The 25,647-nt window shown below is 44.5% G+C and overlaps 2 protein-coding genes across 3 annotated transcripts in view; both read right to left on the bottom strand.

The window, feature by feature from the left end:
- PEAK1 (pseudopodium enriched atypical kinase 1) overlaps positions 1 to 25,647 on the bottom strand; it is a 715,824-nt gene that overhangs the window by 391,348 nt on the left and 298,829 nt on the right. The window lies entirely within an intron of this gene.
- The window catches only part of LINGO1 (leucine rich repeat and Ig domain containing 1), a 171,107-nt gene that overhangs the window by 49,543 nt on the left and 95,917 nt on the right, over positions 1 to 25,647 (bottom strand). Inside the window, exon 2 of one of the 2 annotated variants that reach the window (XM_036454729.2) lies at positions 13,672 to 13,757. The exons of the other annotated variant lie outside the window; for it this stretch is intronic. Within the exon in view, the coding sequence (XP_036310622.1) occupies positions 13,672 to 13,740 (69 nt within the window). The 5' untranslated portion in view covers positions 13,741 to 13,757. The remainder of the gene's footprint in view (positions 1 to 13,671; positions 13,758 to 25,647) is intronic. 2 annotated transcript variants of the gene reach the window in all.

Genomic DNA, 25,647 nt, shown 5'->3' on the forward strand with positions numbered 1-25,647 from the left:
TGAATTATATCTCAATTTAAAAAAAAAATGTTTAAAATGAAACTAACACATTCACAAGCCACATCCCTGGTCAGAGCCCCCAGTTTTCAAGTCCTCCTTTAGGTCCCCTGGCAGGCCTCAGAATCAAGTGCATCTGATGGATCTGGTGTTAGTTCCCTTTGGGGCCCTGAAGGCAGCTCAGACATGGCAACGAGGCCTCTGCCCTTCACTCCTTCAGCACCACCATTCCCCTCCCAGGAGCAGTGGTGGCTTCCTACAATCCCCAGACATGGCCAGCACCATAACTTTAACACCTGGTCTCCCAGAGACAGAAGAGCTTAACTGGATGCTCTGGGTTGCCAGGGACACAGGCTTGTCAGAGAGCCTCAAGTGCAGGACTTATGTAGAGTGATCAACCATCCTGGAACCTAGAGCTGCTGAAACTGGGACAGTCCTGGGCAAGATGGGGCAGTTGGTCACCATGCCTCAGAGAACCTCGTCCCCTTCCTCTGCCTTAGTGGGTGAGCCTGGGTTGGAGGAGGGAGCTCCGCTCCTGAGAGGCCTTCTCTCCCTTCCTCTCCTGCTTACCTTCTCTTTGTCTCAGTCATCCTCCCTCCCAAAACCTTCCATTAGCAGAAAGGAATTCTCTCTTTCAGCTTCTCCTTCAGATTCTTCAAGGAAAGCAGGTTTCTGGAATCAGTCCCTTGAACACCCTGTGTCTGTGGAGATGTCCCCAGGGCCATTAGGCAGAGGGAACAGATGGTAGGGTAAGGCCCTTTATTCCTTTAGCCATGGCCTCCTTGTAGACAGTCAGCCCTGGAGGGCAGAGAACTAGTTTCTGTTTGGTTCACAGCTGTGCCTCTGGTCTAGAAGGCTAGGTTCCCTTTAAATATTTGCTGAATGAATGACTGAGTCCATTTTCCACTTTAGGCTTCCCTATGATAGGTTTAAACTGAAGGAAAAAAAGAGAGTTTGGAAACTACTAGCCTCAGGAATAAATTCTAAGGTCTTCAGCTGGCCATAGAGGTCTCCTCCATATGACCCCTCACATACTCTAGCCTTCTCCCAACTCACTGACAGGCCCCACCCCAACACCACCACAGACCCAGGCCTTTGCTCACGTAGGTCCCCTTCCTAGAGCACTCTCAGCCTGTTCCTGGGCACCAGCTCAGCTCCTTACCTCCCAGAAGTCTCACTTGGTCACGATGGCCCCTTTCTTGCACTCCCTCCCCTGCTGAGCCCTGGCAGTACCTTTGGGAGGATGTGCTGATGAGAATGAAGGAAGAGCTGAAGGTTGTGCTTGACTGCAGGTAACCCAGGACCTGGGCAGCCTCGAGCTGATGGGATGTCTGGGTGTCTCAGGGTCTGACTGCCAGCATTTGGGAGCAAGGCCAGGGTTGGCTGATGGGGAAGGGATGGGAAAAGAGAGAGGAGAAGGGAGAAGGAAAGCAGGATAGGGAAGAGGAGGGGAAAAGATAGGGAGGAAAGGGGAGACGAGGGAAGAGCTGCTCTTAGCCCCAGGGTCCCAGAAAGGCTAAGACAGCAATGAAGCGATTGGGCAGCTGGTCACATGATATCACCCAAAGATACCTATTAATCCTCCTGTGCAGACTGAAGGGGGAATGAGGCTCTTCTGAGGAAAAATGTCTGAGGAAAAATGTCACCTGTCCTCATGCATCAGTGGGGCAGGAAGCAACCTGGTACTATCTTGACCTCTTGCTATGTCTTCCTTTAGACTAAGTAGTTCAGCTGCCCTCTGAGCGACCCCTAGGGTTAGACCCTCATGACCCTGGTCACAGACTGAGCCCTGACCCTTGTCCTATAGTGAGCCCTGATCCTATTCATACATTGAACCTTAGCTTCTCCTCCTCCTACTCCTTAGAGCAGATGACAGATCCAGTCTGTGGGTGTCAAGAGATAGGTCCCAGCATTGAGTGACTGCTGGCAGCTGTCCCAAGGTGGCTCATGAGTGGCTGATCTGACCTTCTTAAGATCAAGACTGAGAATGTGATTAGCCTCCTCTGATACCAGGCCACAGCAGTGTCTATAAAGCCAGCCATTGGTTTCTACAGAGAAAATGCTTTCTCCCCAAGCACCCCCCCTCCCCACTTCACCCTCACCCCACCCCAACACCTCCCACAGGGATCCAGCTCCAGCTCCTTCACTTCCTCAAGTGTCCCAAAAAAGCTGTGAATTGCTGGAAACTTGCCCCTCCCTTCACTTCACACTGATTCCCATTCAGTGTCCTCAGTTCATGTCAACTAATCCTTAAGGAGGTGTTAACAGATAATTAAGATGTCAGCTATAAATTTAAAGTGTGATTCCCCACTAGGAACATTTTGGTTTTAACAGGTTGCTCTTAGAAATGAGAAAACCTTTAAGATCCAGTAATATGGCAGAGTGGGGTTTTGGGAGGGTTGGTGCCTGGAGCCCTTTAGGCCTTCCTGGAACCTTCTTTCCCTCCCCTTCACCAGGGTCAACAGAATGCAGGCTCTGGAGCCCAGAGAGCTACCTTTCATTCTCAGCTCCACCTACCTTTCTGAACCTCAGATTCTTTGTCTGCAAATGGGTATAGAGAGTTGTGACAAAGTCCTTCATACTTGAGAGCTCCCAAGGTCCCGAATCTCCCCTTGCCTGTCCCTCATTGAAGGTAACTGTGTCAGCTCTCCTGTTTCCCACCTCCTCACACTCTACCCTCAATCAATCACCAAATATGCCCATTCTCTCCATTTCTTAAATGAATTCCATTGATCTCTACCAAGGCAAAGATCAATGGAATCAATCACAGATAGGAGACTATGGGGACACCAAGCAGGTGATAGGACTGGAGCTTCAGAGAAGCAGGGAAAGAATGGCTTACTCAATAAACAGTGTCAAAAAAGCTGGTTATTTGGGGGGAAAAACATCCCTCCCTGGATCATTGCATCAGACTAATCCCCCTCCTTTATAGCAGCCAAAATGATCTGATTAAAATTAAATTCAGATCATGTCACTAATCAGAAACTTCCATGGTTCCCTGCTTCATCCTAAGGAAAAGTCAAGTGCTTAGGATGACCCACAAGGCCCTGAAACCTGTATTTTGATTCCTCCCTGGTTGTTCCTACCATTCTCTCCAGTTTTAGCCACAATGGCCTTACTAAGCACTGAATAGACCAGGCCTGCTCCTGACTCAGGGGCTCTGACATCCACCTGGCTCATTCTCTTGCTTCTTACACATCTTCTTTTCTTTCTTTCTTTCTTTCTTTCTTTCTTTCTTTCTTTCTTTCTTTCTTTCTTTCTTTCTTTCTTTCTTTCTTTCTTTTTTGGTATAGCAAAGGTGGAAATTTATTGAAGAACAAGTACAGACTCCCACATAGGGAGAGGGAAGAGTCCCATAGAATGGTCTCCCACATGGTGAAGGGGAAAGGATCCCCAGGTCTTTATTTCTTTTTATTTTTTTAATCTTTATTGTTGTGAGTATTAAAGATGTTCCTCTTCCCCCGCCACTACACCCCTCCACCTAGTTCCTGCCCCACCCCAGGCCTTCGCCACCCTTTTGCCTGTGTTCATAGGTAATGCATATCTATCTACACTAATAAGAGTAAGATGCAAATTGACCATATTTTCATGAAGTCCACCAGCCAATCAGGAGTGAGTATGTAAATTAACCCAACAAAGATGGTGGGTTTATTTGCATATGCAGGTGCCAAGCAGCCTGGGGTGGGGTGGGACGCAGCATTCTGCACCGCCCCAGCCACTCTGGGCCTCTGGACAGCATGGGAAGGCAGAAAGGCGGCTCCGGCTGGAGTGAAGGTGGTGCCGGCAGCCAGGGGAAGGAAAGCCCATTCTTGCACGAATCTTCGTTCACCGGGCCTCTAATATATATAAAAACCCTAATATGAAAATAGATTGAACAGCAGAACAACCGGACAACTGGTTTCTATAATGTGCGCTAACCACCAGGGGGCGTACGCAGAACATGGCAGGTGTCAGCAGCAGGTGGCAGAGAATGGAACATGGCGGGCATTGGCCACAGCAGGATAGTGGAGCAGGTGACCAAGGTGGGGTGCCGGTCACTGTCATTGGGGTGAGCCTCTGGTGGTTACTGAAAATTCTTCACTCCCGTGCACAGCAGTCCCACCCAGAACTCGAACCTGTTGCAGGCACTGGCCCTGCTAGCACCTACTGCCAGCAACTGGTGCCAGCCCCAATTGCTTGGCACCATCAGTAGGTGGTAGCCATCACTTGCACCTAATACTGGCAATGACCCTACTTGCACCTGTTGCCAATGCCAGAGCCACTGCTCACACCTGCTACTGGCGCCCGGCACAGGTCCCAATTGCTCTGCACCATCAGCAGATGCAAGTGGGGCTGGTGCCTTCAGCACGTGAGAGCAGGCAGGGGCGGGAGCAGGTCTACTGGTAGAGAGTGTACCAGGGGCTGTGGCAGGAGGGACTGAACAAGGGTGTGGAGGATGGGCCAAGATCCGCTCCTGTACCCACTGCAGCCTCACAGCGCACAGTTCGTTACAAGGTGCACAAATTGTGCACTGGGCCCCTAGTATAAGATCTTTGTTTAATCTCTTCCTGCCCTCTACCCTCTTTCATCTGAGAATCATCAGTCTATTTCATTTCCATCCCTCTGATTCTATTTTATTCACCAGTTTATTTTGTTCATTAGATTTCTTATTTGTTTTGTTAGATTCAATTGTTGATAGATATGTATTTATCATCATTTTATTGTTTAATTTTTTAATCTTTTTTTTTACTTCCTCTTCTTAAATAATACCCTTCATCTAGATCCTATCTAATAAAAGAATAATATGCAAATTGACAATCACTCCAACACACAAGATTGCTGCCCCCATGTGGTCAAAGATCCTGCCCCCATGTGGACACAAGATGGCCACCACAAGATGGCCAGCAGGGGAGGGCAGTTGGGAGGCACCAGGCCTACAAGGGAGGGCAGTTGTGAGTGATCAGGCCAGCAGGGAAGGGCAGTTGGGAGGAACCAGGCCTGCAAGGGGGGGCAGTTGGAGGCAATCAAGCCTGCAAGGGAGGGCAGTTGGGGTGACCAGGCCAACAGAGGAGGGAAGTTGGGGGCAACCAGGCATGCAGGGAAGGGAAGTTGGGGGAGACCCAGGCCTGCAGGGGACAGCAGTTAAGGAATACCAGGCCTGCAGGGGAGGGCAGTTAGGAGTGACCAGGCCTGCAGGGGAGGGCAGTTAGGGGCAAACAGGCTGGCAGGGGAGCAATTAGACATCAACCAGGCTGGCAGGGGAGTGTTTAGGGGGTGATTAGGCTGGCTGGCAGAAGCATTAGGGACAATCAGGAATGCAGGCAGGTGAGCAGTTGGGAGCCAGCAATCCTGGATTGTGAGAGGGATGTCCGACTGCCCATTTACACCTGATCCTACTGGAATCAGGTCTAAATGGGCAGTTGAACATCCTTGAGGGGTCCCAGATTGGAGAGGGTGCAGGCTAGGCTGAGAGACACATCCTCCCCCCATGCATGAATTTCATGCACTGGGCCTCTAATACATATATATAAAGAACCAGGATCCATAATGTCCAAAAAGACTGAAGAGACAATCAAATGCCCGGCTGAATGCACAACAGGCTTGGGTGGGCAGGGACTGGTGGGTGGGCTGAACTGCTGACCTCTTGGAGAGAGAGAGTGGTAGGGCTGATCAGCAGCCAGCCCAGGCTGCTTGGTGAGGCTCAGGGAGAGAGAAAGATAGACAAGGGCTGATCTCTCTCTGGGCCTAACCAGCAGCTGATCCCCTCTCTCTCTCTGAGAGGTCAGCACTCCATCCCAGGGCAGCGACAGATCAGCCCCACCTCTCCGATCAGGCCTGGAGATAGGTCTGGAGATACTGACTGGCATAGAAATTGACCAATCAGAACCAGATCTGAATGAAGTGCAAGGAGCCAATGGCTACCTAGGAGACAGAGCTTTTGACACTGACTAGCATAGAAACTGACCAATCAGAATCTAATCTATGTGAACTGCAAAGGCAGAATCTAAGGTGGGGGCTGAGGAGGGGCAATAACTGTTTGGTATAAAGTGTAAGAAAGTGGTTCAATTTGTTAATGACTGGTTTGGCAGTATAGTGCATTTGGCTAGCTATCAGTCCAGATAGAGGGATTATGTATTTTTGTCTGCCAAGAGCATCTCCTCCTGCTAACCCCTTTCCCCCCTTTAAGCAATCCTATCATATATAAACTATATATACTACTAAAAGGGTAATATGCTAATTATACCAGGTCAACCAGAGATCTTCCGAATGTCCGACTGCCTTCTGGACAAAGCCATGGTGGTGGGGGCCAACGCAGAGGCAGTTAGGAGTGATCAGGCTGGCAGGGGAGGGCAGATGGGGGTGAGATCAGGCCAGCAGGGGAGGGCAGTTAGGGGCAGTCAAGCTGGCAGGGGAGAGCATTTAGGGGTGAGATCAGGCCAGCAGGGAAGGAAAGTTAGGGGCAATCAAGCCAGCAGAGGCGGTTAAGGGTGAGATCAGGCCGGCAGGGGAGAGCAGTTAGGGGAGGGCAGTTAGAAGAATCAGGCAGGCAGGCAGGGGAGTGGTTAGGAGCCAGTGGTCCCAGATTGTGAGAGGAATGTCCAACTGCTGGTTTAGGATCGATCTCTGTGGGCAGTCAGACATCCCCCGAATGGAGAGGGTGCTAGCTGAGGGCCACTAGTTTTATATAATATTGGTTTGGTGGTGATGGACTCCTTTAGCTTTTTCATGTTTGGGAAGTGCTTTATCTGACCTTCAATTCTAAATGATAGCTTTGTTGGGTAAAGTAATCTTAGTTATAGGTCCTTGTTATTCATCATTTTGAATATCTCTTGACACTCCCTTCTGACCTGCAAAGTTTCTGTTCAGAAATCAGTTGGCATCCATATGGATGCTCCCTTGTAGGAAACTCACTGCTTTTCTCTTGCTGTTTTTAAGATTCTCTCTTTGTCTTTAGCTCTTGGCATTTTAAATATATATATTTTAATTGATTTTGTACAGAGAGGGAGAGAGAGAGTTAGAAACATCGATGAGTCATCGATCAGCTGCCTCTTGCACACCCCCTACTGGGGATATGCCCGCAACCAAGGTACATGCCCTTGACCGGAATCGAACCTGGGACCCTTCAGTCCCCAAGCTGACGCTCTATCCATTGAGCCAAACTGGTCTCGGCAGCTCTTGGCATTTTAATTATAACGTGTCTTGGTGTAGGCCTCTTTGGGTTCCTCTTATTTGGGACTTTCTGAGCTTTCTAGACTTATAAGTCTATTTTTTTTCCTGATAGGGGAAGTTTTCTGTAATTATTTCTTCAAATAGGTTTTCAATATTTTTCCCTCTCTCTTCTCCTTCTGGCAACCCCATGATGTGAATGTTGACACTCTTGAAGTTGTCACAGAGGTTCCTTACACTATCTTCATATTTTTTTAATAATAAATTTTTATTGTTCAGATTATTACAGGTGTTCCTTTTTCCCCCTCTTCCCCCATAGCTCCCATCCACCTGATTCCCAACTCCACTCATGCCCTTACCCCTGCCCCTGTCTTCATCCATAGGTGTAAGATTTTTGTCCAATCTCTTCCCTCACCCCTCAGACTCCCTTCCCCCTGAGAATTGTTAGTCCAATCCCTTTCTATGTCCCTGATTCTATTATATTCACTAGTCCATTTTGTTCTTCAGATTTTTTATTCACTTGATTTTTAGGTTCGCTTGTTGGTAGGTATGTATTTTATGTCTTTTTGTTGTTCATAATTTTTACCTTTACTTTTTTCTTCTTCCTCTCCTTAAAAAATACCCTTCAGCATTTCATGTAATTCTGGTTTGGTGTTGATGAACTCCTTTAACTTTTTCTTGTCTGTGAAGTTCTTTATCTGCCCTTCAATTCTTAATGATAGCTTTGCTGGGTAGAGTATTCTTGGTTGTAGGTTCTTGTTGTTCATCATTTTGAATATTTCTTGTCACTCCCTTCTGGCCTGCATAGTTTCTGTTGAGAAATCAGCTGACAGTCGTAAGGGTACCCCCTTGCTGCTTGTAAGATTTTCTCTTTGACTTTTGCCCTTGGCATTTTAATTACGATGTTTCTTGGTGTGTCCCTCCTTGGATTCCTCTTGTTTGGAGTTCTGTATGCTTCCTGAATTTGTAAGTCTATTTTTTTTACCAGGTAGGGAAAGTTTTCTGTCATTATTTCTTCCATTAAGCCTTCAATATCCTGCTCACTCTTCTCTGGCACCCCAAAAATCCGGAGGTTGGTACATTTTAAGCTGTCCCGGAGGCTCCTTACACTTTTGGATTCTTCTTTCTGTCTCTCTGGTTGGGTGATTTTTGCTTTCTTATATTCTAGATCAGGGGTCCTCAAACTTTTTAAAGTGGGGGCCAGATCACGGTCCCTCAGAGAGCTGGAGGGCCGGACTATATGAACTACTAATTCCTACTGTAACACCTCGGCTGTGCTCACTGCCCAAAAAACCTGGCGGGCCGGATCAGACTCCTCTGTGGGCCACATGTGGCCCGCGGGTTGTAGTTTGAAGACCCCTGTTTAGATCTTTGGTTTGATTCTTGGGGTACGCTGATCTATAGTTGAATTTCTGTATATTCTTTATTTCAGACATTGTATGCTTCATTTCTACTGGCCCCTTTCCATTTTTTTTTTTTTTTTTTTTTTTGGTATTCTCTTTAAGGTCCTTGAAGGTCTCACCAAGCTTCTTGGAGGTCTCATCAAGTTTCTCAAAGGTTTTTAGAAGATTCTTGAGTAATCTTATAAATGTGATTCTGAACTCTTTGTCGTCCAGTAGTTTACTTTCCTCCAACTCTCCCATTTGTGACATGTTTCTGTGTCTCCTCATTTTGGCTGATGGAGTGGCTTTGTGTGGTAGGTGACCTATAGGGTCCAGTAGTTCAGCTTCCCCAATCACCTGAGGTGGTGGCTTTTGGTATATCCCTTTGTAGGCTGAGTGCAAAGGCTTGGTGTACAATAATTAAGCCTTGATTGCTGTTGGTACACTGGGAGGAATTGATCTCCAGGCCAATTGTCTGTGAGGACCCGCTCTGTCTATAAAGGAAGAACTGCTGCACTGGAGACACAGTTTGTTTCAGAAGGGCTTTGGTGCTCACTGAGTCCATCTCCCGAATGTGTCACTTATGGGTGTGAGGGGTTGAAACTGACCACTAGGAACATTGGCTTCTGGATCACCAATGGGATACAGTTCATTTGCTTGGGACTTGGCGGTTTTGTTGCTGGAGCTTTGTTGCTGGAGCTGCAGTTTATTTTGTTAAGTTGCCACAATACCAACCATTTCTGTAGAATGTGCCGGCGGGGCCTCAGGGCGGGGCCTCAGGGCGGGGCCTCAGGGCGGGGCCTCAGGGCGGGGCCTCAGGGCGGGGCCTCAGGGCGGGGCCTCAGGGCGGGGCCTCAGGATGTCACTAGGTTGGGGCGTGGCTAACAGCAATGTCTGCTGTCAGCTGTCCTAGCCTCCCTGCTTTTCCAAGTCCCCACTTCCCTGCAATCCAGCGCAGTAAACAATGATTGCTGGGCTCACCTCTGCAAGAGTCACCCTCACTTTGGACCGAAGGCTGACAGACCAGCTTCTCCCCTTAGGCATCCCCCATGTGACCCCAGAAACTTGATTTCAAAGTGATTGGGAGCTTGTTTCCTTTCGGGTTGAAAAGAAAAGCCACGCACCCAGTCACCCGCCACCAGCCCGATTCGTCACCAGCTCGATTCCCGTACCTCCGTACCTAGGCTCCTCAGCTTTTCAGCGCTTGTGCTCCTTTCTCTTTCAGCCAACCTTCCCGTGGTTTTGGATGATAGAAGTCCTTTATATTAGTTTTAATTTTTAAATTGTTGTGGGAGTGGCAGACCAGTTGCTCACCTACGCCGCCATCTTGGTTTCTCTTCTCTGATCTCCCTATCTTCATATTTTTTAATTCTTTTTGCTCTTCTGAGTGGGTGTTTTGTGCTTCCTCATATTTAAAATTATTGATTTGATTCTTGGGATCCTCTATTCTACTGTTGAATCCCTGTATATTATTCTTTATTTCAGTCAGTGTATGCTTAATTACTGACTGATCCTTTTCCTTTTTTTTTTTTTTTTTTTCCCTTCATTCTTATTAAGATCCTTGAAAGTCTCACTAAGTCCCTTGGAGGTTGCATAAAAATTCTTAAGTAACTTATAACCATGGTTTTGAACTCTATATCTAATAGTTTGCTTTCTTCAATTTCTTTTATTTGTAACATTTTTCTTTGTCTCTGCATTTTGGCTGCATTCCTGTGTTTATTTCTATGTACTGGGTAGAGCTGCTATGTCTCCCTTGAGTTGGTAGAGGGGTCCTGTATAGTAGATATTCTATAGGGCCCAGTGGCTTAGCCTCCCCAGTCACCTGAGCTGTGCACTAAGTGTGCCCCTTTGAGGGCTGTGTGCACAGTCTTGTTGTAGCTGAGCCTTGATTGCTGTTAGTGTCACTGAGGGGAATTGACCTCCAGGTGAATTGGCTGTGAGGAACAGCTGTGACTTCAGTGGGAGACCTTCTGTGCAGAAGACACCTCTGTAGAGAACTTTCTTCAGTGGGGCTTTGGTGCTCAGTGAGTCTTTCCCTTGAGTGTGTCACTTATGGATGTATACAGTTGTAATCTGGTATAGTCTGTCACTGACCACTGGATGCACTGGATTTTGGGTCTCCAAGGAGGTCAAAGTCAGCCACTGCCTGGAGCCACCCAACAGGAGCTACTGAGAGATCTGCAGAGTCCTCCCATTTGTATTGAGTTTGGAAGAGCCCAGGAGAAGCCTAGCTGTGAAGCAATGCAGGCTGATGCTAATGCTGAGTCTTAGGCCTTTTATTGATAGGTTGGGGCTCCCTAACTAAGGTACAGCTTGTTTAAGAATTTTAGCAAAATTCTTAAAGCACAAACAAGGACAGGCCATTCATATGCAAAAGCCATTGCACACAGCTTGGGTGGGTCTGCAAATGGGATGGGATGAGGTCTCAGGGAATCCCCACAGCTGTGCAAACAGTATGTTCCAAACTGATAGAGACTCAGATATGGCTGCCAATCATCCCTGCAACCTGAGAAGTCCCAGGACAGGGACAATGACCCCCTTTGGCAACTCCCTGAGTTCCTGCCATGATTCCAGATAATCCAGTTTTTCTCCATATATGTCTAGGTTTCTCAGAGTGTTACCCTGGTGCTGGAGCTCAGAGGAAGTTGAACCTTGTAAGTTCAGTTCATGCACCACCCCCTTAAAAATGAACAGCTGGCCCTCCAGCCACCTTCTTGTCACTGAACACCAATCTCCATTAGTTTTTACATCCTGTAGTTACTAGGACTTCTCTTCCTAGCTCTGGGAGCCTGAGCTTGGAGTATGGTGTGGGTCTGGGACCTCTTGCTGCTCATGGGGGGGCCTCTGCAGAGATAATCTCCCCCCAATTAAAAAGGCAGCCCACGTGAGTGTCGGACCAACCCATCTGCATCTCCACACCTCCTACCACTCTCAATGTACTTTCTTCTTTACTTCTCTAGTTGTAGTACTTCTGTTCAGCCAGCTTTCAAGTGGTTCTGGATGATGATTGTTTTGTAATTTAGTTGTAATTTTGATGTAGTTGTGGGAGACGGTGAGTACCAGCATTTACATATGCCACCATCTTGGTTCTCCTCCACAGGTCTTTATTTCAATGCCACCTCCAAGTAAGGCCTGGCTTACTATCAAATCCAAGTTGCCCAATACTTCCAATCTCTTCCCTGTGTTATTTTTTTCCCCTTGGTATTTAAATAACACTCATATATACACTATATTTTGTTTATCTATTTTTTCTTGGCTGTCTCCCCTCCACTGAAGTCTAAGTTCCATGGAGCAGGTGTTTTTGTAAGTTTTGTTCACTCTTAGGCCCCTAACCAAAACAGTGCCTAACATCTAGTAGGTGCTTGATAAATGCTTCCTAAATGAGTGGACAGATGAATAGAAAAATAAGTTGAGGACATGACATGAATTGGGAAAATTCACAAATAAAGAAAGTGAAATGGCCAGCAAGCACACACAAATAGCTCTTTAGTAGAAAAAAAAAAAAAAAAAAGGAAAAGAAGATCAGTTTACTCATCAGATTGGCAGGGATTTAAGTGATTGATAATGCCGATGGTTGTCTAGAGCGAGGGGAAGAGGCTTCTTGTGCATGATAAATTGGCACAGCCTTCTGGAGGTTGATCTAGCAATACAGATTAAATCTTGAAATGTGCATGCCCTCTGACCCAGATAGTCCACCAGAAACATTCCTGGAGGACCCAGAACACAAGGGCACACATATGTATGAACTGGGAAATTCCCTGAGTTTTCTGTATAGCTGAACACTGGAAACCATCTAAACAGTTACCAACAGGATTAATAATGGATACATAATTTAAAGACCATCCAATCAATAGGCATTAAACAATAGTTAAGAACTCTGGAATGAGCTACACAATATTTGAAAGTTAAAAAAAATCAAGTGACAAAGCAAGTATAAATAGCATGAGCCCATGTTTTTCCTTTTAAAATATGTTTATAAGTGCATAGAATGAAGTCTAGAAGGATATCTATCAAACTAGTTAGCAGTATTTAGCCCTAGGAAGAAAGAGATCATGGAAAGAGCTTGAACAGCATGCTTGAAATATTCCTGGATTGTTAGATACATAGATAGGTAACATAAAGAAAATATTATCTTAACAGCCAGAAATATAACTTGGCTTACAGAGGAAACAATTTCCATGTCTTTCCAATGCTGAGGATGCAGAAATAGGACACTCCAAGCTCTCATATTGACCCCATATTGCCCTGTTACTTCTAGCTCTACCACCACACCCCTAACCACTCTGGGAGAGCAGTAAGCTCGGCCACCCCTGGCTCTAGGACACCTGTCATAGGCACTGGAGATCACTCATCTGAGGGGGTCAAGGTGGGCCCAGCAGGAAGGACTGACCAGAGAAGGAGGGGGACTGAACATCAGCCCTCACTAGGGTTGCCATATTTAGCAAATAAAATTATATTTCCCATGCAGTATTTGGGATATACTTGTACTAAAAAAATGATTTTCTATCTACTTGAATTTCCAATTTCTCTGGACATTCTGTATTTTTTCTGGCAAACCTAACCCACAACCCATCCCAGCCCTTGGGGCACTTGGCCCTGAGCAGAAAGCATCATCTGCAGTGTTCAGGAACAACGGAGAAACACCAAGTGGAAAGGTGATCGGGGCCATGCCTGGCATTGCAAAAAGTACCCCTGCCCTAGGGGAGTCCTGCAGAGAGCAGGACCTTCCAGGGTCTGAGCCATCACTCATGGAAACATCCACACAAGGTGAGTACAGTGACTCTGGCAGAAAAAGCCAGAGTGACCACAGGGGAGCCCCACAGAGCAACACCTCCCAGCCAAAGTACTTAGAAGGTGTGGATGCAAGTCCTGAACAAACTGCAGATGGTGAACATGCGAGATCAAACAGGTGCCAGGAAATTATGTGTCCCAGGGTCGGCTTCTCGGGGCCCGGGCGGTGCCTGGTGAGGGTGGATAGCTGCTGAGGTGGCCTACTTTCTCAGGGTCCAGGAGCCCCTCTCCAGGAGACTCAGCTGTGCCCTACACACTACTGCCCCTGGCAAGGGCTCATCCATCCTCACTCCCAGGGCCCTCCCACTGGGCACAGAAGCATGAGGCAGGTGAGCCCACCTCGCTCTCCCCCTACCTGAGTCAGACGGTGCCAGGAGGCAAACAAACCTGCCTCTGGGGGCCCAGGGAGTGACAGCCTGTCCATCGTTGTCCCAGCATGCACTGTGGGGAAAGAGCAGGAAGATTAGTGTGGGCAAAATGGGGTTTCATTACTCCAGCTGGGCTCACCTCAGCATGGGTTCTCCAGGACCGACCCCAGCCTCCCAGTCCAGTGGGCTTCACACTGCCCCCATCTTTGGGATGGGCCTCGTGGCACCATCCTCCCTGCTCTTTCCCAACCCCCAAAGTGACCTCCCTGGCCTGGCATTCAAGGCCCTGAACAAGCCCCACTTCTCACCACCTGGCACTGTCCTCCATAGGTCAAGCCATTTTGCAAGTTGTGCTCACAACATGTATACACATGCATACACACTGACATGTACACATATACACATGTGCACACACACCTAAACATAGAGACAGAAACACATAGGTTCACATACACGTACATACACACCAATACACTTATACACATACACACATACACACCTACTTATATACAGATATACACACAAATGAGCAGCTCCACCCACTCTCTGAGATTCCCACTGATTCCTACTAAGTCTGTCCCCTGTAAGCTTCACTTACATGTCCTCACCTCCAGCACTCCTCAACCCAGGATGTTGGATTACACCTCACCACCACCAGCAATACCCTCAGCAAGGTCCTGAAGCACCCCATCCGCCTGTGCCAGTCCTCCTACCCCAGCCTGCTGGGGCTCCCTGACCCACCCTCTCCTTGGGGCATCGCACCCCTCTATCACTCCTACACATGGTCACAAGCTATTGTCTCTAGGGTAGGGGTGTCGAACTCAATCAGAGAAGGGGCCAAAATCTAAAATCCAGCCTAAATCGCGGGCCGAATGGTTTACTGAACAGTCATAAACTGTCATTGTGATGGAAACGCAGCGGAGTGCAGTGATGACAGCGCAGTGCGGGCCACATTGCAAGGCCTGGCGGGACGGATTTGGCCCTCGGGCCTTGTGTTTGACACATGTGCTCTAGGGTATCTCACCCCATCAGTGTTTCAATGTTTCCTTTATACATGGCCAGAGAAGAGCCAAAACCCCTGCCCTGTCCTCCACCCTCTCCTCTTCCCCTACCTGCTCTAGCCGCGTGGGCCATCTTGCTGCCTCTGCCTGACACATCTTCCTCTGGATCCTTACTGGCCTGGCGCCCTCTCCTCACCCAGGCTTGGCTCAGAGCGCCTCCTCAGAAAGCCTTCTCTGACTACTAGACTGTGTGCAGGGGCCCCTCCTCACCAGAGCCCACGCCCTGACTGACTTATTCATCATTTGGTTTTTCCCTATTTCAACATTCCAACGGTGAGTTTTTCCCTGTCAGGTTAATTGAGGTATAATTTACCTACAGTAAAGTTTACCCTTTTTTAGTGCACAGTTCTATGGGTTTTGACAATTGCATACAGACATGTAACCACTGTCATGATCAAGATATAAAACAATTCTATCACCCTAAAAATCTCCATGAGTTGTTCCTTTGTGGTCAACACTCCCTACTCCCAACCCCTAACAACCACTAATCTGTTTTCTCCCCTATGGTTTTGCCTTTTCCAGAATCCTATGTAATAAAGAGGTAACATGCAAATTGACCATCTCTCCAACACACAAGATGGCCACCCCCATATGGACACAAGATGACCAGCAGGGGAGGGCACTTGGAGGCAACCAGGCCTGCAGAGGAGGACAGTTAGGGGCAACCAGGCTAGTAGGGGAGGGCAATCAGGCTGGCAGGGGAGCAGTTAGGCATCGATCAGGCTGGCAGGGGAATGGTTAGGGGATGGTCAGGCTGGTAGGCAGAAATGGTTAGGGGCAATCAGGCAGGCAGGCGAGCAGTTGGGAGCCAGTAGTCCTGGATTGTAAGAGAGATGTCTAAGATTGGAGAGGGTGCAGGCTGGGCTTAAGGACACCCGTACCCTCATGCACAAATTTCGTGAACTGGGCCTCTAGAGTGATATAAATGGAATCATCTATATATAGCTGTTTTGTTTACTTAGCATTTTATGCATTTATTTACTTAGCATATTATGCATTTAAGATTTATTTGTGTTGTTTATTGTATAAAAATGTCTTTCTTTTTTTTTTTTTTTTTTTTAATTGCTGAGTGGTATTCACTTGTTTATCCACTCACCAGCTGAAGGACATTTGGGTTGTTTGTAGTTTGGGATGGGTATGAATAAAGCCACCATAAATATTGAGTACAGTTTTTTGTGTGAACATAAGTTATTTCTCTTGGGTACCTAAGTAGGATTGCTGAGTTACATACACAGTAAGCACATTTTTAACTATAAGAAACTGCCAAACTGTTTTCTAAAGTAGCTCTACCATTTTGTGTTCCCACCAGCAATATATGAGAGGTCCATTTGCTCTGTATCCTCACCAGCACTTGGAATTGTCAATTCTGTAAAAGTCAATCTAATAGCTATGCAGTGGTATCCATTGTGGTACTAATTTGCATTTCTCTACTGAATGATTGTTCATGTGTCTGGCTTATTATTTTAATGCCATCACTATTTGAAATTACCTTTACTGCCAAAACCAGTTTGGCTCAGTGGTAGAGCATCGGTCTGTGGACTGAAGGGTCCCAGGTTCGATTCCGGTCAAGGGCATGTACATAGGTTGAGGGCACATCCCCAGTAGGGAATGTGTAAGAGGCAGCTGATCGATGTTTCTCTCTCATCAATGTTTCTAGCTCTCTATCCCTCTCCCTTCCTCTCTGTGAAAAATCAATAAAATATATTTTTTTAAAAAGAAATTATCTTTACTGAATTATTTATGTTTATTTTCCATTTCTCTCATCATATGTGAGAGTAGGAACCTTGACACCTAGAACAATATCTGGACTGGTAATGATGATGATGATGACGACAACAGCAGTGCTGCCGGTGACAACATTCATAGAGCCTTTACTATGTGCCCAGCATTATTCTGAGTGCTTTACAAATATTAACTCAATCTTCACGACTACCCTAAGAGACAGATGCTATCAATATTCCCATTTTAAAGAGGAGAAAAGCAAGGCAGGAAAAAAAATAACTTACATACTCAAGGTCACATAGCTAATAAGGGGCCAACCTAAGCTTCAATCCCAGGTGTTCCTGAGTAAAACCCTGCAGTTGTAATCAGTACATTACATGGTCTATAGCAGCCACACTTGCTGAGGAATAAAAGCATGGAAGAAAGCCAACAATTTACAGTTCATTCTCTCCTAAAGAGGGTGCTTTCCTGTGTTGAAGCTGTCATATTTAGCATGCCGCAGACTGAATGTTTGTATCCCCTCCCACACACACCCCAAAATTCATATGTTGAAACATAATCACGAGTGTAATAGTATTTGGAGGTGGGGCTTTTGGGAGGTGATTAGAGCATGAGGCTGGAGCCTTCATGAATGGGATTAGTGACCTTATAAAAGAGACCCCAGAGAGAATGCTTAGCCCTTGTGCCATGAGAGAATAAAACATGAAAAGATGGTCATCTACAAACCGGGAAGTGGACCCTCACTTGACACTAAATCTTCCAGAACCTTAATCTTGGACTTCCAGCCTCCAGAATTGTAAGAAATAAACTTCTGTTTTTTATAATCCCAGTCTATGGGATTTTGTTATGGCACCTGAATGGAATAAGGCATGGTGACTTCTGGATGTCTCCTCTGGATTTCCTCCCTCGAAGATGCATCATCCTCACCCTTAATCCTGATTCTACTCCTGAGAAATTCAATTTATAGGGTGGTGTTGGAATTTAAAGAGATAAATGGGATAGGAGGGGAGAGGTTTAGTCAAACGTTGAGCCTGGTGGGTGGAGGACTTGGGTCTTCCATGGGCCTTGCTTGTCCACAGGGACTCTTCCTCAGAGCTTTTCCCACCAGGCCCTCCCAGGCAGTCTGGGCCTCTCTGGCCTTGGGCACCCCAAGTGGAGACAATGAACAAGAAGTCATGGCCTTTGCTCTTCTGAAACCCTTGCTCTGCATTTCATCACCTGTATGGAGGAGAATTTTATTGCTCATTAAATGTCTGGTCACATTTCTTCCACAACCTCCCTACCCAGCACAATGTCCCCCACATTTCTTCAGCCACCTTACAGTTACTTGAGGCCATATGACCAATGGGCTGTGAACAAAAATGATGTGTGTTACTATTTGGCCAAAGCATTTAAGAGCCAGCTGTGTGACTACCATTTTTCTTTTCTTTGCAACAGTAATTAAAAGAGGCCACAAGTTCCAGATTAGGCAGATACAGGATGACGAAGTTTCTGGCAATCTCTGCATGACTGTATGGACCAGAGCCTGCCACACTCCCCATTTCCCACATTGGATATGTAATATGAGTTCATATATTAAAGGAAGAAAGAAGAAGGTAACTTTATTGCTTTGAATCACTGAGAGTTCAGAGAGAACTCAGCGCAGAACAACCTTTCTACCCTACTACATACCTACTTGCCATATGACCTTGCTGTATCTGGCCTGAGAACATGCTCAATGACTTTCTGGGTATGAGAACTAAGCTCCATTTGGGAGCTCCTAAATAACTAGAATTTCAAGAATGGATGGGATAATCTCAATTCACAAATTGAAGAATTCACTATTCACAAGGAAGAAGGGAAGGTTCCAGGCCCTGCATCAGGGCCCACTAGCAACACAATCCCCACATGGATAAGGGAGGTGCTAGTCAACGTAGGTGGGGGCATCTCTGTGACAGTTGGGGCCTTAGCCTACATTTAAGAGCTTAATTTTGACTTTAGAACAAAGGCTGGGGCATCTTCAGAGTGTTATCTCTAAATTAGGTCTGGGACCAGTTCTCAGGAAGGCCCTGGGACCTCCTCAACTCATCTGACCTGGATGGACACCTGGAGGGGTTAGAGAGGAAAATTGGCAGATCTTTTGAGCTGCAAATGACTACAGGATATAAGCTTACATATAGATTTATATTATGAAATTATTGGCACATTAATTTGGATATTATCACCTTGAATGCTGTGTGTTCCTGTGGGACAACGCAGGAAACAGGGAGAAGAGGCAGTCCCTCATGATAGGAACAGGTGCTGGCAGGCAGGCAGGCAACCCAAGGGGAAAGCTTTTCACATCTATAAACACTCCTGCCATTTCTCCCTCTCATCCAAGAAGTTTGCTACACTGGAATACACTACTCCCTCTAAATCTAAAACGAATACAATGCAGCTTCTTTGAGGCCATTAGAAAGACTCTTCTACTGTGAGTGCAAACTCGAGAAGTTCCTTGTATATGAGCATGGGATGTTAGTGTCAAAACTTCTATGTTTTGAATATTGGCCATGATACCTGGAAGCTATGGCACTGCTTGGCACCTTGCAAAGGTACTGGGAGAGGGAACTTGGGTTAGAGGTAGGTGTGGGAGTTGTTTAAAATAAAGAAGCCCCTAAGACAAAGATGGGAACCTGGGGACTGGGTCTTCCAAAAGAGCAGTTATAAAGAATCCTCCTGCAACTCCCTGGGTAGGACTGAAGCAAGTTCTGCTATCCTTTTGGTTAAGAATAAAAGGGTGTGGAGAGGTTAAAAATGGTGATATAGTAAGTAGTTGCTACATAGACATGCACCCAGGACCAAACTGGAATAACAACTAAAATACAAGAAAAAAAATCCTGAATAATCAACCGAAGACTAGCTGGAGAGAGCTCTAATAACCAAGGACAAAAAGTGGAGACTGCATAGAGACTGTTAGGGAGGACCGAGGCATGAAAGAGTTGGCAGGGCTCCCATGGGCAGCATCTGAAGTTCCAGAAAGATATCTTAGCCGTGGGGGGGTTATCACTGAAAATTCAGGAGTCTAAATCCCAAGCTGGGCCTCCCAGCAGAGAGCACCACAACTGAGAAGGGTACACACATAACATCTGGCTGTGAAAATGTTATGTGTGTATATAACTAGAAATGCAGGCACCCTCTTAAAGGGCCAATGCACAAAATTTCATGTGCAGCCACTCATCTTGGGCTGCTGCAGAGGGAGGGCAGAGTAGACCAGAACTGTGTGATCAGAAGTCAGCATTTTGGCTCTGAGGTTATACCTTGGAAGGCAGACACCCCAGTTTCCCATGAGTCATTCCCTCATGCTGCAGAGGACATCTTTCTTAGGCAGACCTTTGCTATCCAGGCAGTTATTGCCTAGGGCGTAAGGGGAGACAGTTGCCCCACCTTATTGGAAAATTACTTGCCCCACCCTGTGGGGTTTCTGAGGACAATTAAGAGAGTGGGTATAACAATTAGCCTCTAGGCAGAAGCAATTTCCCCACACTGTTGGAAAATTTCTTGCCCTACTTGTGGACAATTTTCTGAGGCTTCACAAGACTAAATCCAATCAATCTGCAGGCAGAGGCAGGTCTATGGAGGATTTCAGTCTTTGCCTGATCTAATTAGCCAGAAACAGGGTTTGACACTGTCCTGAACTAGAGATTGGGAGTCATGGTAGATATACTTAATACATAGTCACAAACCCAAATAAGCAGCCAATACAAGGAGACAAAAACACAACCCCCAAATGAAAACAAGAGAAATCTCCAGAAGAAGAACAAAATGAAATGGAGATAAGAAATTTATTAGACATAGAGTTCAGAATAATTATGGCAAAAATGCTAAACAGTGCCGAAATCGGTTTGGCTCAGTGGTAGAGCATCGGTCTGTGGACTGAAAGGTCCCAGGTTGGATTCCAGTCAAGGACATGTACATTGGTTGCGGGCACATCCCCGGTAGGGGGTGTGCAAGAGGCAGCTGGTCGATGTTTCTCTCTCATCGATTTTTCTAGATCTCTATCTCTCTCCCTTCTTCTCTGTAAAAGATCAATAATATATATATATATATATATATATATATATATATATATACACACATATATATATATATATATGTATATATATATTTTTTTTTTTAAATGCTCAACAGCATGAGAACAGATATAGTAACTATGAAGGATGACATAGCACTAATAAAAATACAATTTAAGGAATACATGGCATATTAGGGCAGCGTTTTTCAACCGCTGTTCCGCGGCACACTAGTGTGCCGCGAGATGTTGCCTGGTGTGCCATAGGTGCAGACAAGACAAGAATTTTATAATTTTTCACTATTTTGTTTACTTGATATTTCATAATAAAGTAATTATAAAATACTTTCTTTGTGTTTATTTGCTTCCTATTCAAGAGAATTACTTTATATATAGTCAATATAGGCACAGAGTTAAATTTTTTAACATTTTCTAATGGTGGTGTGCCTCGTGATTTTTTTCATGAAACAAGTGTACCTTTGCCCAAAAAAGGTTGAAAAACACTGTATTAGGGGAAGCTGAGGATCAGATCAGTAAATTAGAACATAAGTTTAAAAAATCATGCAATCAAAGAAACAAAAAGAAAAACCAATTAAAAAACAGGAAGACAGCTTAAGAGAGTGGTGGGACAACATGAAATGTAACAATATTCTCATCATACGTGTGCCAGAAGGGGAAGAAGGAGAGAATGGTATAAAGAACAAGTTTGAAGAAATAATGGTAGGAAACTTCCCTAACCTGGTGAAGTAAAAAATCACACAAGTCCATGAGGCACAGAGAGTCCCAAGCAAGAAGACCCAAATAGGCCCATACCCAAACACCTCCTAATTAAAATGTCAAAAATTAAAGACAAAGAGAATCTTAAAGGGATAAAGAGAAAAGCAACTTGTTACCTACCAAAGCACTCCAATAAGGTTGTCAGCAGACTTCTCATTAGAAACTCTACAGACCAGAAGAGAATGGCATGAAATAATAAGGGTAATGGAAAGCATGGATCTGAAACCAAGGTTACTATATCCAACGAGGCTATCAGCCAAATGGATGGTAAAATAAAGAGCTTCCCAGACCCCACCGCCCCCCCCCCAAAAAAAAAAAGACTAAAGGAGTTTATCACCACCAAACCAGCACTACAAGAAATTATGTAATGAGAAGAAATAGAGAAAAACATAGGCATACAGAATTACAATGATAAGTACCTATAAATAATAATGTTAAATGTAAATGGACTAAATGCTCCAATCAAAAGATATAGAATTAAAATGGATTAAAAAAATAACAACCATGATTTAACTATATGCTCTCTGCAAAAGAACCACCTCAGAATGAAAGACTCACACAGGATGACAGTGAAGGGATGGGAGGAAAATTCCCATGCAAATGAAAAAGAAAAAAAAAGCTGAGATAGCAATACTCATATCTGATAAAATAAACTTCAAAATGAAGGCCATCACAAGACAATAAAGGTCACTACATAATACTAAAGGGATCAATGCAACAAGAAGATATGTCCCTGGTAAACATGTGCAAACAATACAGGCACAACTAAATATATAATAAAAACTTCTAGAGAACTTTAAAGGAGATATTAATAGCACTAGAGTTATAGTAGGGGGCTTTCCTACCCAAACTGACTTAAATGGATAGATCTTCTAGACAAAAAGTTAGCAAGAAAAAAGTGGCTCAAAATGGTACACTGGGTCAGATGGATTTAATTGACATTTATAGATCATTTCACCCCAAATCTACAGAACATACATTCTTCTTAAGGGCATATGGATCATTCACAAAGATAGACCACATGTTATGACAAAAACAAGTCTGTATAAGTTTAAGAAGATTGAAATCATATTAAGAATCTTTTCTGGTCACAATGAGATGAAATTAAAAATCAACTACAGTAAAAAACACTAAAAAACCTTCAAACACATGGAGCCTAAATAGCATGTTATTGAACAACGAATGGGTCACCAATGAGATCAATAAAGAATAAAAGAACTTCCTGGAAACAAATGAAAATGAACACAAAACAACACAAAATCTCTGGGACACAACAAAATCAGTCCTGAGAGGGACATTCACAGCAATACATGCCAACCTCAAAAAAAAAAAAAATTAATAATAAACTACTTAATCCTACAACTTAAATAATTAGAAAGAGAATAAGAAAATCCCACAGTAAGTAGAAGGCAGAAAATAATAAAGATCAGAACAGAAATAAATGATGTAGAGACTAAAACAAAGATACAAAAAATCAATGAAACCAAGAGTTAGTTCTTTGAAAGGATAAACAAGATTGAAGAATCATTAGCCAGATGCAACAAGAAACAAAGAGAAAATACCCAAACAAATAAAACCAGAAGAAAAAGAGGAGAAATAAACACTGACACCACAGAAATACAAAGGATTTTAAGAAAATGCTGTGAACAACTTTATACCAACAAGCTGGACAATGTGGATGAAAGAGAAAAATTCTTTAAAAAATACAACCTCCCAAAACTGAATCAGAAAGAATAAGAAAATCTGAATAGGCCAATGACAACTAAGGAAATAGAAGCAATAATAATAATCTCACAGCAAACACAAGCCAGGTCCAGATGGCTTCACAGAGGAATTTTACCAACCATTTAAAGAAGAAATAACACCTATTCTTCTCAAACTATTTTTAAAAATCTAAGAGGAAGGAACACTTTATAACTCTTTTTAAGAGGCCAGAATTATCCTAATTTCAAAACTAGATAAAGAAACTATAATACAAATAAAGAGAATTACAGGTCAACATCCATGATGAATGTAGATGCTAAAATTCTCAACAAAATATTAGCAAATCGGATCCAGCAATATATTAAAAAGATTTAAAAAAAAAAAAAAAAAAAAAAAAAGCTGACGCCAGTTTGGCTCAGTGGTAGAGCGTCGGTCTGTGGACTGAAAGGTCCCGGGTCCGATTCCGGTCAGGGGCATGTACATTGGTTGTGGGCAGCTGCTCGATGTTTCTCTCTCATTGACGTTTCTAGCTCTCTATTTCTCTCCCTTCCTCTCTGTAAAAAATCAATAAAATATATTTTAAAAAAAAAGATCATACACCAAGAGCAAATAGGATTTATTCCAGGAATGTAAGGCTGGTACAATATTCACAAACCAATAAACATGATATATCACATAAAGGATATGAAAAACAAAAGTCACATGATCATGTCAATAGTTAAAGAAAAAACATTTGACAAAATCCAGCACCTTCTACATATATAAAAGCCTAAGCAACCAAACGACTCAAACAACTGGTCATTATGACATGCACTGACCACCAGGGGGCAGATACGCAATGAAGGAGCTTTCCCTTGGTGGTCAGTATGCTTCCACAGTGGGAGCACAGCTCAGCTGACCAACCTGTCCAGGCGGTGAGGCAGCCACTCACTCCCTCAGTAGTCCTGTAGATCCAATCTCTGGAGAACGGGCCAGGCACCAATGGACCAGTGCCACCAGCATGCTCCTAACAGTGCTGCCAACCTTGTGGAAGTCAACCTTGGTCACCACAGCTGCTTCCCCTCCCTGGATGCTCCGCAAGGAAGAAACAATATAAAAGTGGTCACCAGGTGGCTCCCAACAACCAACACAAATGTCAATGGGGTGGATCTGGATCCCAGGCCAGCAAGGGCATCTCACCACTAAGAGGGTTAGAAGGAAGCTGCACTGCACCAAGACTGCATCCCTTGGGCATAGTCATAACATCTGACTATGGAAAGGAAGTCCACAAGGCTTCTGGTGGCTGGGGAATCTAGATCTAAGTCCACAGCCACAAGAAGCTGCACACAGAAAGGCAGCCTAAAGAACTATCTGAGCCATGCAGTGCTGGGGGTAGAGAAACTCATAGTGTGGTTCTTCTGCCCCTGTTTTCTCTTTGCTTATATTCCCTAAACCCAGTTAATAGGACCTTTCAATTATAAACACTCACCCAAGGCTGTGGTGCAGGTGGAGGTACAGATTTGTGGAGTCTGGGGAGAGGCTGTGGAGGGGAGCAGGACAGGGTGAGGTGACCAGGAATCCAACATTCCTGACTCTCCAAACCTAAGCAGCCATTTTTTTTCCTGAAGAGCCAGCTGCTCCTAGCAACCTGATGGCAGCTAATATAGCCACACCTACCCTACACTTCAAGCTTTTCAAAGAAAACAAAGGCTCTGAATAGCCCCCCAAAATCCCTCAGGGATTGGGCTGAAAAGGGACCATTCAGTCCTAGAAAGTGACACAGCACCACTCTCACTGAAAGCCCTATCAGAAACAGACACTTGAGTGATTAAGATAGACAGTAGACAGACAGGCAAAGCAGGCATATCGGTCCCACCTGCTTGCAGCCAAGGCTGTGGAGACAGAAAAGAAAGAAGCAGTAGATCACTTGGAACTTCAACATGGTGCTGACTACCTAATAAGAAACAGAAGTGGAAGACAAAACAAAAGAATGGGGTCTTAAACCAGTCCTTCTGGGGCTGAAGTGAAAGATACTTCACTTTTTTACTTTTTATCTTTTATTTTTTAAAATTATTTTATTTTGTTTTATTAACTTTTTTGCATTATTTTTCTTTATTCTACTTTTTATTTTTATTGTTATTTTGTTATCTTATTTTTTTATCCTCTTCTTTCTCACTCTTTTAATCCTGTTTTCTCTTCTCCTGTCCCCATGTTAGTTTTCCTTTTTCCTTTCTTTTTACCCCTTGTAAAAAGTGATCTTCGATATCTGCTTTATTGACATATTATCATTGTAGTCTCTGTTGGCATACTCATATATTTAATTTCCTCTACCCTGCCCCAAGTCCATGTACCCTTCTCTTCTTCTTCGATAGTCAATTTTGTATGCTTTTATCCCCTATCCTCTCTCATTCTCTTCTTCTCCTAATTGTTTAATTAGTTTCATTCACTAACCTCAAGCCTATCTGCTTTCTTCTCTATTCTCTTTTTCCAAAATAAATGAATAAATGGATAGACAAATTTAAAAAAACATTTTTTGTTTTATCTTCTGATTTATTTTTTTTCTTCTTACCAACTCATTCTCTTTCTACCTCCTCAATACTGGCCCATGGTCCTTACTCTATTCATTCAATTCCTTAATCTTACTTTCTATGTATAAGCTCTGCCTGTACATATTCTTCCCCCCACCCCCCTTT

Source organism: Pipistrellus kuhlii, unplaced genomic scaffold (genome assembly GCF_014108245.1).
Source record: "Pipistrellus kuhlii isolate mPipKuh1 unplaced genomic scaffold, mPipKuh1.p scaffold_m20_p_1, whole genome shotgun sequence".
In the NCBI taxonomy this organism is placed as follows: domain Eukaryota; kingdom Metazoa; phylum Chordata; class Mammalia; order Chiroptera; family Vespertilionidae; genus Pipistrellus; species Pipistrellus kuhlii.